Source organism: Mustela nivalis (genome assembly GCF_964662115.1).
Source record: "Mustela nivalis genome assembly, chromosome: 8".
Lineage (NCBI taxonomy): Eukaryota > Metazoa > Chordata > Mammalia > Carnivora > Mustelidae > Mustela > Mustela nivalis.
In genome coordinates, this window is record NC_139027.1 from 38783044 (window position 1) to 38796307 (window position 13264).

General features: G+C 47.1%; 1 protein-coding gene across 2 annotated transcripts in view; it reads right to left on the bottom strand.

Annotated features, from left to right (window-relative positions):
• The window catches only part of SMYD1 (SET and MYND domain containing 1), a 41782-nt gene that overhangs the window by 4652 nt on the left and 23866 nt on the right, over window positions 1–13264 (bottom strand). The window contains exons 5-9 of one of the 2 annotated variants that reach the window (XM_082743479.1): window positions 11835–11873; window positions 9782–9971; window positions 3817–3909; window positions 1328–1491; window positions 131–299 (exon numbers count right to left, since the gene is read on the bottom strand). In XM_082743479.1, coding sequence (XP_082599605.1) covers window positions 131–299; window positions 1328–1491; window positions 3817–3909; window positions 9782–9971; window positions 11835–11873 — 655 coding nt within the window. The remainder of the gene's footprint in view (window positions 1–130; window positions 300–1327; window positions 1492–3816; window positions 3910–9781; window positions 9972–11834; window positions 11874–13264) is intronic. The other variant, XM_082743480.1, reaches the window with a different exon arrangement.

Consider the following 13264-nt stretch of genomic DNA (forward strand, 5'->3'; position numbering starts at 1 on the left):
ATTTCTGAATTTCCTTCTGCTCCAGTGGGCAATCTATGGACTTTCCAAAAAGCAGAGTCTAGAACCCAGCTCCCATCTGTAGAGAGAGCTCGGACCAGAAAAGGAGGCCAAATCCGGACATGCTACTTGCCTCTAGGTCCTTGGTGATTGGATGGGAGGGTCCGTGGGTCACCAGGAGAATGGCGTAGGCTTTGCAGATCATCCCGTGCCCTACCTCGATGTTACCAGCATGCCAGTTGGTCAGCCCTGCCCGCATCACAGCCATCCCCAGTTGGGCATTATTGGGGTGGTAGAGCTTCCTGTGGGGACACAGCAAATAATTGTCACAGATAATCCCAACCTTCCTTACCTCTGCACAGCATCTGACAACTTACCAAGTACCCTCATTGACTTGGTCCATCTGCTCTCCCCCCATCACCGGGAGGCATCTGCAGCCCATGAAGCAGGGACTGAGCCACAGAGAAGGGGAGAAGTTACCAAACACCCCATACGGTGAGGCTTGTGGGAACTGAGACTCTGCCCTGGGTCATGAAGCCAAGTCCTCATGGGCAAAAGAGTTAGGACTCCACACGGGAAAACAGGAAGAGAGGAGCTCTCGGGGACACCCCAGCCCTCTTCCTGGAAAGTGGAAGTTCAGGGGAATAAAAAGAACTTGAATGTCCTTCTTGGGACAGAACTGTATTCTCACCTCCTTGGCACCCTCCTAATAGTTTTAGCATATTGCACCATTTTCCTGGCTTTTGTTTATGAATAACATACTCGCAAAAAATAGGGAACCTGCTTGTGCCAACTTACTCATTTGGCCAAAGATACAAAGTCACATGCCAATGTGGACATGGAAGGCAAGAGAAGACATTGGCAGAGAGAAGGCAGGGGCTCTGCATTTTATAATGTGAAATCAGGCTTGGCTAACACCTCTTCTATTCATTCTTTCACTCATTCATTCATTCATTAATAAAAGAAAGGTTGCCTATGCTGACTGCTGGAGAGACAAACCTTTCTGAGCACTTAAATTAAGTGGGACTTAGCCTTAAGAAAACCAAAAGCAGAAGCCGCTGCCCAAGTGATAGATGAGCTGGAGGATGTGGGAAAGACCAGAGATGACAGATAGGTTTCATCGCAGGTACCAGCCCTGAAGATCTGGTTATTACTACTCAAAGTACTGCGGTAAAAATGCTCAGTCGTAAAGATAGAGAGAACCACAATCGATTACTGATGCCTGGGTGAGTTACAGGAAGGGGAAGTAGCAACGCGTGTGCTGTCTATTTGCCATCCCTGAAACAGACACATTCCAGGGTACTTTCTGAGACCCAGCACTGCTACCTACATATAGCCATCCACCATCCTCCTGGCGTAGAAGGAGGCCTCCTCGAAGGCCTGGAGGTAGGAGAGGACCTCGGAAACAGTGCTCAGCATCCGCAGCGTGTAGAGATTGGTGTCGGCAAACACTGGCTCCTGCTTCTGCAGGCACTCCCGGCATAATTTCACAACCTGGAGGAGACACAGGCCCCATCCGTTAACACTGCCCTCACGCAGGGGAGCATCACCATAACCCTGGACACCCCTTCTTTTAAGGCTCAGGACATTGCTGACAGGGGTGGAAAAGCCCAAGTTTGTGATCTGAATAACAAAACGGTCCTATTTTGCTACGAGTGGGGATGAAGAGGGTAACCGTGGGAGATGTGGCTGACATGGCAACAAGCAAAGAGAGGTGTTCTCATGATCAGTAGGGAGCAGAGAGTTATGAAAGGGAGAGACTGATGGACTGATTGATTCTCACAACAGTACAATGACATAGATACTACTAATAGTCCCATTTTGCCAGATAAGGAAACTGAAGCACAGAGAGGGTAAGTACTTGGCCAAAGTCACACAGGTAGTAAAACATGGAGCAAAAATTCAAACTAAGCAGTTATGCTTTATCTTAACAACCATTCCTGTGATTCTCCACCCTGGTTGGGCTCCGGAATTACCTGCAGACCTTTTTAAAAACGGCATGGTGTGTGGGCCCTACCCCAGACCAAGTGAAACCAAGTATCTGGGGCTGTGTGGAGACCGGGTCGGGGGTGGTCCCAGGCATCCGTAGTTTGTACAAGCCCCTGAGTGGTCCTTATGCACAGTGAGGTTGGACAATCATTCTCCGAGGAAAGTGTACAACATGAGTGGCAGAGAGGCTCCCAGGAGGCCAGGAGACCCACCAGGAGGGTGTCGCATTGGTTCTGGTGAGGAATAAGACACGCCTGACACCAGTCAGCTCAGTGTCAAGCTTTCCTGCCTGACTCATGTGTCTACACAGGTTTAGGCTGACCCTACAAAGTCAGATGGTCTCTGGATTTTAGTTGCTCATTGTTCTCTTCTTGCCTTGCCACTGTCATGAGAGAAATGCCACATGATTTCTTCCATTTCAAATGAGCAGAAGCTAAACTTGCTCTGAGATTCTCCCAGTCCCATGAGGCAACTGAGTCGGGGTGTGACAAAATGTGGGCCCACAATCCATTCATCTCGAAGACAATCCTCTTCAACCCATGGGGCCAGTGTCCAGCCCTCCACCTGGCCCTGCTTAGTTTGCAAGGAAGAGGAGAGGGAACCACCGCAGTCCTCCTGGTTGCTCCAGCCCCTATGTCAGGCCTCCGACACAGGGTTTCCACATTGTACAAAAACACCCATTGATGTGACCATCTCCCCACCTGACAGAACTCCCGGGAAGCAAGGAGCAGATCTGTGTTGGTCACCCCACTAAGGGCTCAAAAATGTGCAATGATGGGGCACCTGGGTGGCTCAGTGGGTTAAAGCCTCTGCCTTCGGCTAAGGTCATGATCTCAGGGTCCTGGAATCAAGCACGATATTGGGCTCTCTGCTCAGCAGGGAGCCTGCTCTCCCCCACAACCTCCCGCCTGCCTCTCTGCCTACTTGTGATCTCTGTCTGTCAAATAAACAGACAAAATCTTTTTTTAAATGTGCAATGAATGAGTAAACGAGGAGGATGAAGATAAAGGACAAGCAGACAGAAGTGAACACACATTCATCTCTCACATTGCCACCCCTTAGTGGTTTCCAAGCCCAGCTACATGCCTGAGATGTTTAAAAAGCTTGGAAACGAAATACTGATTCGCAGTCTGTTGCAGTCTGGATGAATCAGAGGGGGTGGGGCACAGGACTGTGCATTTCCGGCAGGCTGCCCTGGTGACTTTGATGAAATGCTCTGCAGGTCAGTGTTTACTTGGGAGGGGGGAGGGGGGTGGTTTGTCTCAACTTTGGGTGACTGTTGAGATCACTTGAGAGCTTTAAAAATCCTGACATCTGGGTTCCACCCCAAGACATTTTGATAAAATTGTCCTGGGTTGGTGTCTGCGTATCAGGACTTTTCCATGATTCTAGTGCACAGACAGTTAATAATGTCTGCTTCTTTGAGAGCCAGGGCTGAATACTCAGTAGAGACTGAAAACTGTAGCCAGGACATGCATTCCATTATGAAAAAGCAAGCAAGCCACTGCCACTCCATTCCTCCACCTCTGATGCCAACCTGAGCTATCACAGATCCCCCAGGGACATTTGTCAGGCTGCCTGTGCTCTCCCCAGACCCAGTTTCAGTAGGCTGAACAGTCCCTGACAACATACCTCGAGGAGGCTCTGAAGACAAGAAGAGTCACAGTCCGAACCAAGTGGCATCCTCCAGAAAAACAACCTGCTTGGTCGTCTCCTCATCTCCACCCGACTCCATCTCCACCCCGCCCCCCCCCCCCCCCCACTGCCCTGCTTACCAAAGAACCTTTTTGCTCTCTTCCCCATCCAATCCCTATAAAAACGGATTCTTACCTCATGGTACAGACCCTCAGAGCGAGCCTTGTCAATTTTTTCCAGGGTATCCTTGGAGAATTGTATCATCTCCTTTACCACTTCCTGAGACGGCTGGGAAAGAGAGGGACGATGAGTTAGAACCCCCCTTCACGAAGCAACCCATTGCATCTCTGCAGAGTCGCCATCTTTGACATTCAGTGTCGTGCAAGATGGAGGCCTTCCTCATTCTGAATGCTTCACTTCCATACAGGAAGCTCCAGATCCCTACAGCTTTTGCAGCTCCCTCATCAAGCTTCTGACTCAGGGACACTTTCCACTGACCAAGCCCCAGAGCCTTGCTGGCAGCCAGTCGTTCCCCACCTTGCACTCTCGCCTGGGATTTTGGACCCCAGGGCCGAATTGGACCTTGAACTCTGTGGTATTTTCTCTGGCATTTTGGATTTTTAGCCTATCACCTGAATATTTCCCATTGTTCCTCATCACTTCAAGTCAACCACATATGCCCTTGCATTTTAGTCTTTGCTCAACTCACCGATTTACATACTGACCAGCACAGAGCTGAGGACTGAAGCTTAAGGCTTGACCAAAAAGAATCCTACTCCAGTTTGCCACTGGAATTTATTAAAAGGAGGATTTGTGGCTGGGGCATTCAGATCCTTCTGAAGTATCTTAGCATCCAGTTCCTAGTTCTTTGTCTTGACCAGGTTATATCATAAGAGAGTTTGTCAGCTGTCTCTGTGAAATCTGGATTCATTAGGCTTATAGCGTTTACCTGAGTGGTCTAGTGATTTTTTTTTTTTTTAAGATTTACTCATTTATTTGAGGTGGGAAGGGGCAGAGGGAGAGGGTGAATGAGTCTTAAGCAACTTGTGCTGAGCAAGGAGCCTGATGCAGGGCTCCATATCATGACCCTGAGATCCTGACATGAACCGAAACCAAGAGTCAGATGCTTAGTCAACTGTACCACCCAGGTGCCCCTCTAGTGATCTTACTTTTTAAAAAGATTATTTATTTATTTATTTATTTATGTCTCAGAGAGAGAGAGAGAGCGAGCGAGGGCGAGTGCACAAGCAGGGCAAGAGGCAGAGGGAGAAGCAGGCTTTCCACTGAGCAAGGAGCCTGATGTGGGACTCAGTCCCAGGACCCTGGGATCATGACCTGAGCCGAAGGCAGACACTTAACAGACTGAGCCACCCAGGTACCCCCTTAATGATCTTATTTTTAAAAGAATGAGGTTTTGCTTTTCAGGGAAAGAGGTATCTCAATTAAGAAGCCCATGAAGGCATCACAATTTTGAAGAAAGGAGTGTCAAACTTCTCAATTTCCAAAGAAAAAGTTTATTTGCTGTGCTTGTCCATATGAGAAACTCCTTTCTGGAATTAACTTTTTCTCCCCCCCCCCCTTTTTTTTCCTTAGGCATATCTGATAAAACTTTTTTCCAAAATGAAAATACTTCATTATTCATTTGGATCCCACAAAACTGATAGATGGAAACTGTAAAAAATCAAAACATATGAAAAAAAGTAGGGAATAAAAATAGAAATTCCTAGAATCCACTCCACAATGACCACACCATTTTGAGGAACATTTCCCAATGCATACATATAGGCATAATATTTAAAATATTTAACAACTGGCCAGGAAAGGCACTGACCAATCAACAGACACTGACCATAAACAGGAAGCATGTCGATTACGGCCTTATCAGCACCTACTGGCTGAACTGCATTCCGTAGGTGTACACAGGCATGTGTGTATATGCCAACAGCACAGATAGTTCTTCCAACTGGAAGTGTACCAGATTTCTGTCTATAGTCTGTTCTTTCACTCAGTAGGTATGGATATTTTCCCATACCAATATAAAAACACATTACCACTTCGATTAATTGTAGAGTTTTCCACTGTATAAAGCCAAAGTAATTTACTTAGCCAGTTCTCCAGTTTTCAAAATTTCTCACTATGAGGAACTGAGTCCAGAGGTTTCATTTAGATTTTCTGCCTACATTGTTTTGTGAGGTCACCTTCACCACACTATCAAAAAGTAACAGGAGGATGGGCATTCATCCCCTTAAAAACATACTCCCTTAAGAGATGGAGACCGGGATCTTCCCTCAGCTTCCCAGGTGTCCTGAGCCAGTGTGGCAGGGTCCACCTTATAGTACGAGAGGCCCTGGCCAGGACGGCTTGCTTCTGGGTCAGGATCTCCTAAAGGAATGGACTTTCTACTTAGGCCTCTCTTCACCTCACCTACTCTGGCTTCTCTGAAATTCTTGTCCCTACAATTTTGACTATCCTCTTTTCCCCCTGTACCTGGCCTCCTTGGAATCCTGCACATCTACCTGCCCTTGTCACACGGCCTGACTCCAACCACTTAGGTAGCCACCGCTGCTGTTACTTCTGCTCACAGGCCTCACTCCTGATCTCACCTTTGTCTCGATCTTTAATATGGCTGAGATTTCTGGCTTCTGGTTATCGTCTAGTCCCAGAGTGCTACTTAGTCTTCTGTAGACTTGGGCCTTGTCTTGGTTATAGACAAGTCATTTTGGTGCATATTCACTTTCCTAAACTCATTTCAATCAAGCACATAAGTAAAAGGGTGTCCACGTCTCATCTGGTTGTACAGAGCTCTGTAACTAGTAGTCTAGAAGTATAACACTAGTCTGCCAAACCTAGATTTTTGGTAACATCCATAGCTTGTTGTCCTAACAGTGGCTCATAGGTTCAATCTAGTTTATGACCACTGGTCTTTAATCTAAGTTCCATTATCTTTAAAATTCAAAATTCTTAGTGAATCTTCTGTAGTAATTGATAGCTTGCAGGGTAGAGTTGGAGAATACCAAGTGGTCAGATGTTAATAAAAAGTCTTGTTCGATTGACGTTGAAAGGAAGAGTGTTACTTCAAGCTCTGGAAGTGAATCAAATTTTTTCAAGGAGGCAACTGCCAAGATTCTCAAAACAACCTGGCTAGAAGCTTGTTAATTACATGTGCAACATGTGATAAAGCTATTCTGAGAAAGGAAATGGGGCTGTTCCACTTGGCTCCACTTTTCAGAGTAAAGGCAAGAGGAAAGCATGATCCACAGCTAGGATTTAAGGAACCCTATAGAGAGAGACTCCCCTCCCTATAAACACAAAATAAATAGACAACCAGGAGGGAAAGAGTAAGGAACTGGAGCAGGGGGAAATGACAGTGGAAGAGGAGCCAGAGGAAGACTAGAGGAGAAAGGGGAGGAGTCAGCAGAGGGGGAGGAGTCACTGAAGGGAGAAGAGCTAGAAGGAAAAAGAGGGACGCTGGTTCCCCAACCTTGAAAAACTAGTACCTTCCTATTGTGAAAACAAGGGGTGAGGGCTGGGGAGAGAGAAAAGAAAAACCCAAGCAACCTAAACAGGGAGGCTCCAAAGCTACAGTTGAGGGGAATGTTTTACAATGCGGTGTTATTTTCTCATTTTTAAAAATATTTGGTTTTTATTTTTATCCAGGTTACCACATACATTTAACTTCGGAAGGGAGAAAAGAGTCTGGTTTCTTAACAAAAAATTACGTAATGGGGGGGGCGCCTGGGTGGCTCTGTGGGTTAAAGCCTCTGCCTTCGGCTCAGGTCATGATCCCAGGGTCCTGGGATCGAACCCCGCATCGGGCTCTCTGCTGGGCGGGGAGCCTGCTTTCCCCTCTCTCTCTCTTCCTGCCTCTCTGCCTACTTGTGATTTCCCTCTCTCTGTCAAATAAATAAATAAAATCTTTAAAAAAAAATTAAGTAATGGTGGGAGCAAGTTATGAAACAAATACCCAGGGCCACACATCAGGAAGGAAGACTGGCTGTTTTGCAGATAAAACACATTTTCCCACAGGTTCTAGAATGTCCAGGTGAGGGTGGACACAGGAGCTTATTCTTTCCTGTAGCTCCTACGGTACTATGTTCCGTGCTCTGCATACACATACCAGTATACATTTCCCAGAATATAGAACGTTTGATTTGTGAAAAACAAAAATCCTGTATTGGGGCACTGGGTGGTTTCATCGGTTAACCCTTTGCCTTCAGCTCAGGTCATGGTCCCAGGGTCCTGGGATCGAGCCCCACATCAGGCTTTCTGCTCAGCGGGCAACCTGCTTCTTCCTCTTTCTCTCTGCCTGCCGCTCTGCCTACTTGTGATCTCTGTCTGTCAAATAAATAAATACAATCTTTTTTTAAAAAAAAGAACTCATTCCATATTTGTCCACAAAAATTAACCTCATTGGTTTGAGTGACTGCAAGGTAATTTAATTTAAATTTTCCCAATTGATGATTATTTAGGTTTTATTCAGTTGTTCTCAACAATGCTGCAACATATCTCTTTATACACATACCTTTGTGCACATGTATAAGTCACTCTGGTAAATTCTTGGAAGTAGAACTGTTTGGACAAAGAGTAACAAATATTACATCCTAAGAATAAAAATAACTTAGTGGCAGGGCACCTGGGTGGCTCAGTGGGTTAAGTGTCTGCCTTTGGCTCAGGTCACAATCCCAAGGTCCTGGGAAGGAGTCCCATGTCCGGCTCCCTGCTCAGTGCAGAGTCTGCCTCTCCCTCTGCTCCTCCCTCTATTCGTACTCTCTCTCTCCTGCCACCAAATAAATAAATAAAATTAAAAAAAAAATCTAGAATGGCCAGAGGATGAATGAGAGAAATGAATCAAGTGGGGAAATAGTGTTATCTGAACATTAGCACTGATAGCCTTGAGTAACAAATTAATTGAGAGTGGCCCCACTGTCTGTACCTAGAAGTCAGTTTTGCTCCCAGTCTTTGCTCTAATCAGAGGCAAACTTCTGCTCACACATACAATGCAGAAGTTAAGCTCACTAAGAAGCACATTTGTGTATTTGTATCTTAAGTGTACTGGTGGCCTGTGGGCTATAGAGAAGGGCTCAGAAAGCCTCCCCACAGGAGTCCAACTCCCGGTTAAAAACCTATGTGTAATTTTTCAGACCTGACCACAATTATAAAGGCTCTACCTGGCATGCCTGTGGGTGAAAGTGCCCTCTGGACAGTCTCTGAAGGGAGTCCAGCCCTCTGCTGCTCATGTTCCTTGCACAATTTCATTCCCAGCCAGGGGCCTTCATTCCTAGGCCTTACAAGGGAGGAGGAGGGAGATCTGAAGACTCTCTCTCTCACTCCAGCCCAGTACCCAGCACTTTTCCACCCCTAGCCCTTCCCCCACACCCTCTCCCTCACCCTCCCCACCTCAGGGTCTATAAAAGTGATGGAGCCCTTTATTCTGAGCGCCCCAGCAGTGAGAAGACCCCCCACATCTGTGCCCTGACCTCCACCTGTGCTCCCTCCCATGGGGGAAAACAGAACAGGAGGTGGCCAGTTTAAGTCTTTCGTTGATACCATTGCTGGGCTCTCTCCCAGCTTAGCTGAGCTCCTGACATCCCCTCCATGATCCTTCAGCTGCTCAATGGTCTCACCATCAACCAGACAACAGGCTACTCAGGAGTTAAGCCTGTTAGCCAGCCTCCACATTGCCCCATGTCCACATTACCCATTCCCAGGGCACTAGGAATACCTTTGTGATAACCAGGCAACTAGTTTCTTTGCCCATCTGGTATCAATATATGAAATTCTCAGCATTACTTAACCAGCAAAAGGGTAAAGAGAGGAACTAAAATTTACTCAGTGCCAATCCTATATGCCACTCGCTTTACATATATTATTTTGTTCGATCCTCTTAACAACCCCGTCTACTGGGTGTTATCATTCCTATTTTATAGATGAGAAAACCAAGCAACTTCCCAGTGTAAACTCCTGGCAAGGGGTGGCCCCAGGACACTAGCTGGGACCTGTTATCAGTGCTCCGTCCACCCCCCATTAACACCTTTTGGATAGTTACAGGCTGGTTCTCCACGGACTAGCCACCAGGGGGCGCCGGTTAGCAGTGAACGCCAGCCTCGTGGACTCGTGGAGAAGAGGGTCGCAAACACCCCAGTGGCAGGGCTGCATGTACCTTTGGGTCATCTTTCACCCCCAGAAACAGGTCATCCTTCAGCTTTTTTTGGCAGTGCTCACAGGTGCAGTCAAAGTAGTACTGCTTCTTCAGCTGCTTCTTGCGCTCTTCGCTGACGTTAAGGAAGTCGATATAGGACACTGTCAGCTCCTCTCCTTCCGAGATCTTGCCCAGGGCCCGGAGCTCAATCCTGGACAGGGTAAAGGAAAAAGGAAGTCAGATCCAGGGCCATCAGAAGAGGCTTTCTGCTCTTCAAGGTCTCTAGGAGTTGAGTCTCAAAGACCACTTCCACTAGCGCTCGAGAAAACTCCCATTTTCCTCCCAAAAGGGGAAAATGTGACCTAAAGGACAGTTTTGTGGATAATTCTGCTCTACTTATCAACAATCAAATCTGCTCCACTTATTTAATTGATTGGAAATCCAATTAAATAGATTCTGGGTAGAGATCACAAAACCATACCTTGCTTCCATGCTGCAATTATCCCTGTGCATTTTGCTACTGATTGCTTGCAACAAAGGGGGTCAACCTCTCCATTTGGAGACAAGGAGGGCGCAGTCTCCCAGATGGGAGGCCGAGGGGAAGGAACTTCCCCCGAGGTCCCACAGCACCTTGGCAACAGTCAAGATCAGAATCAAGTGCCAGTCATGCTTCACCTCACCACACTGCTCTCCCTGGACCGTCCTCCATCTGCTTCCTGGCTCTGCCATGCGCAGGAAAGCAGATGCACCAAAGCCCTTCATTTTAGGGCTCTGCTGATATTCTAAAGAGCTCCATGTGAGCAACTCCTGAGCCAGTGTTGAATGTGGATCTCTGGCATCTGGTCCTGGTGGCATAAGTCAGCAGTTCTGCCCCCAATAACCCCTTCTCCAGGCATGGCTCCCGTTGTGATGTTCAACAGTGATCCAGTGCTGGGCGACTTAGGATTTCTAGCAGCTCTGTGTCCCCTCATGACTCAGCCAACTCTTGCAAGGTCTCATAGTATTTCAAATAATTTCAATCATGTTAAGGGAATTTCCAGAGCCAAATTAATTTAAAGTCACTTAAATATGAAAATATGGGTGCCCCATTTTGCCTTACTTGGAAAGGGGATCAGGGGATAAACAGTGAGCACCATTCCATTCTCCCTCTTCCGTCTCTAATGCCCAGCAATTCTAGAGGTCAACTAATTGAGCCACACGTGGACAATTTATTTAAGCATTTCTTGGAGAGATTAGAAATGCAGCCCACAGCCACAGAGACTTAGAACCAGGAAGGTCCCTAGAGACGTCTCATCCTGACCTTGGCTCTATAGATGTGGGAGTAAATGCCCAGGGAATGATGGAAATCATCTAAAGTCACATGTGACGCAGGCCAACACAGACTCCAATGCACCAACCACTCCTACCCCTGCCTTCCCAGAACCCAAACTCCCACACAGAGTTTGGTTCTTAATCCAAAGAGCATTTCAAGTCCTTTTAAACCAAACCTGAGAAAAAGACCCATCTGGGGTTATTTGTCATTAAGAAAAGTCAGAGCAAAATCTAACCTACAACACTAATTCACAATTGTCCAGAAGCAGTAAACAGAATAGTGTGAATAAATATTTATCAAAATTATCACAGTTACAGGGGCTATTTTCAGAAGCCAGTATGGGTGGGAAGTTGGGGGTTATAAACAAACACACTTCTTTAGTAGGTCAATAACATCAGCAGTCCTCCTTTTATGATAAGCAGGACTTTGAGGGACAGTGTGGGCTTTGCTAAGGTGATGTGGACTAGAAGGGACCATCATGCTTTGGGGCTGGGGGAGTGAGAGAAGTCAGGCGTGAAAGATGGGGAAGAAAAGAAGCAAAGGAAAGCAAAGGCACAGCAGGGAGTGGGTGGGTGAGGAACAAGATGATTCATATATATGCATTTAAAATACAGCATTCAGCAAGGATAAGGCTCTGGGGACACAGGAGAACATTACAGCCAAGAAGCAGCCACGGAGTCTCGGGAAGGGGTGGGCCCAGCAAACCAGGCAAGTGAGGGAGATGGGTCAGAGGAGAAGGGATGCTTGCAAAGACTGACCCACCTCATCTGGGTGTGAAACATGGATTTCACTGCCTCATGACTGAAAGACAAAACAGACACCCAAATGGGAATCATTACCATTGGCTAGTTCAGCACAGCTAGCGAGGGGGCACAGCATCCCGGCTAGTGTGATCAAAGTTTTGGCCAGGACAACCAGCTTTACATCCCAGCCCTATCCAGCAGGGCTCCCTCGACCAGACGCAGCCTGGTATAGCGAAAAGCACACTGGCTCTGGAATGAAAAGTTCTGGATTCAAAGGTCCTCGTCGTTCCTGGGCTCAGTATGCTCCACTGTAACCTGGAAATGCAGTTGCCATGAGATAGTGCATTTCAAAGTAGGTGCCCCAAACTGTAATGGGATGCTATTGTTATCCCACTCACAAGCATCTTGGCTGAGTAAGTGTTGCCTCTCTGATGTCTATCTTGGGGGACTGTGTGAACTGTGTATGGAAACTGGTTAGATCCCACAGGTCATGTATAAAGTTTCTTCGGGTTAGAATTGGGTTCTTTCCACTATGACAGACAGCTGGGTGGTGACTGCTGTCACATTCTCTTGCACAACAGCCGAGAAGCCAGGTACAATGTGGCTGCTCAAAGTTAGTGGATGCAAAGAAGCTGGAACAGACACCAGGAATGACCTGAAGAAAGGGCTCCCGGGTTCCTATGGCTGTCACATGTCACAAGGGGAGCCCTGGGTCACCATGGCTTGGGGCAGTGACATCCTGAAAGGCCAGCCCTATACGTGGCTGGATTTGATCCAACCAGGCTAACCTGGGACAACAGCTCCTCTGAGGAGGATTCCATGAGGTCCACGCCAGTGACCCCAAGAGGCTTAAGAAGGGAACTGCAAGTGCCACGGGAAAATCACCATCTGGGTCCCAAATAAATTTCTCTGTCTTGAGTGACTTTCTCACTTGCTCGAGAGCCTGGTGTCATGCAGGCCCTTGTTTCCAGAAATAGGAAGGAATGGGGGAATCAGAGGCCCTGATAGACTGGGGTTTAGGCTTGATTCTTGACTGAAAACCAGAAAGCACTGTTTCTGGTTTCCAGGAAGTTTTGGGAAAGGAAATCTCCTCACTGTTGATGGCTCAGAGTTGACTGGCATCTGTCATAAAAGCTTATCTCATCTCTAAGAGCAAAATAAGTAATACTGCTTAGGTTTTGTTCCCCCAAATCCCCCCAGCCCTGAGCCATGGACAATAGGGTCTCTTCCTATTTGCTGACTTCTCCACTTGTGCCCACCCCCAAGACATATTCTTTTTTTTTTTTTTTAAGATTATGTATTTATTTGACAGAGAGAGATCACAAATAGGCAGAGAAGCAGGCAGAGAGAGAGAGAGGGAAGCAGGTCCCCTGCTGAGCAGTGAGCCCAATGCGGGACTCTTGATCCCAGGTCTCTAGGATCATGACCTGAGCCGAAGGCAGCGGCTTA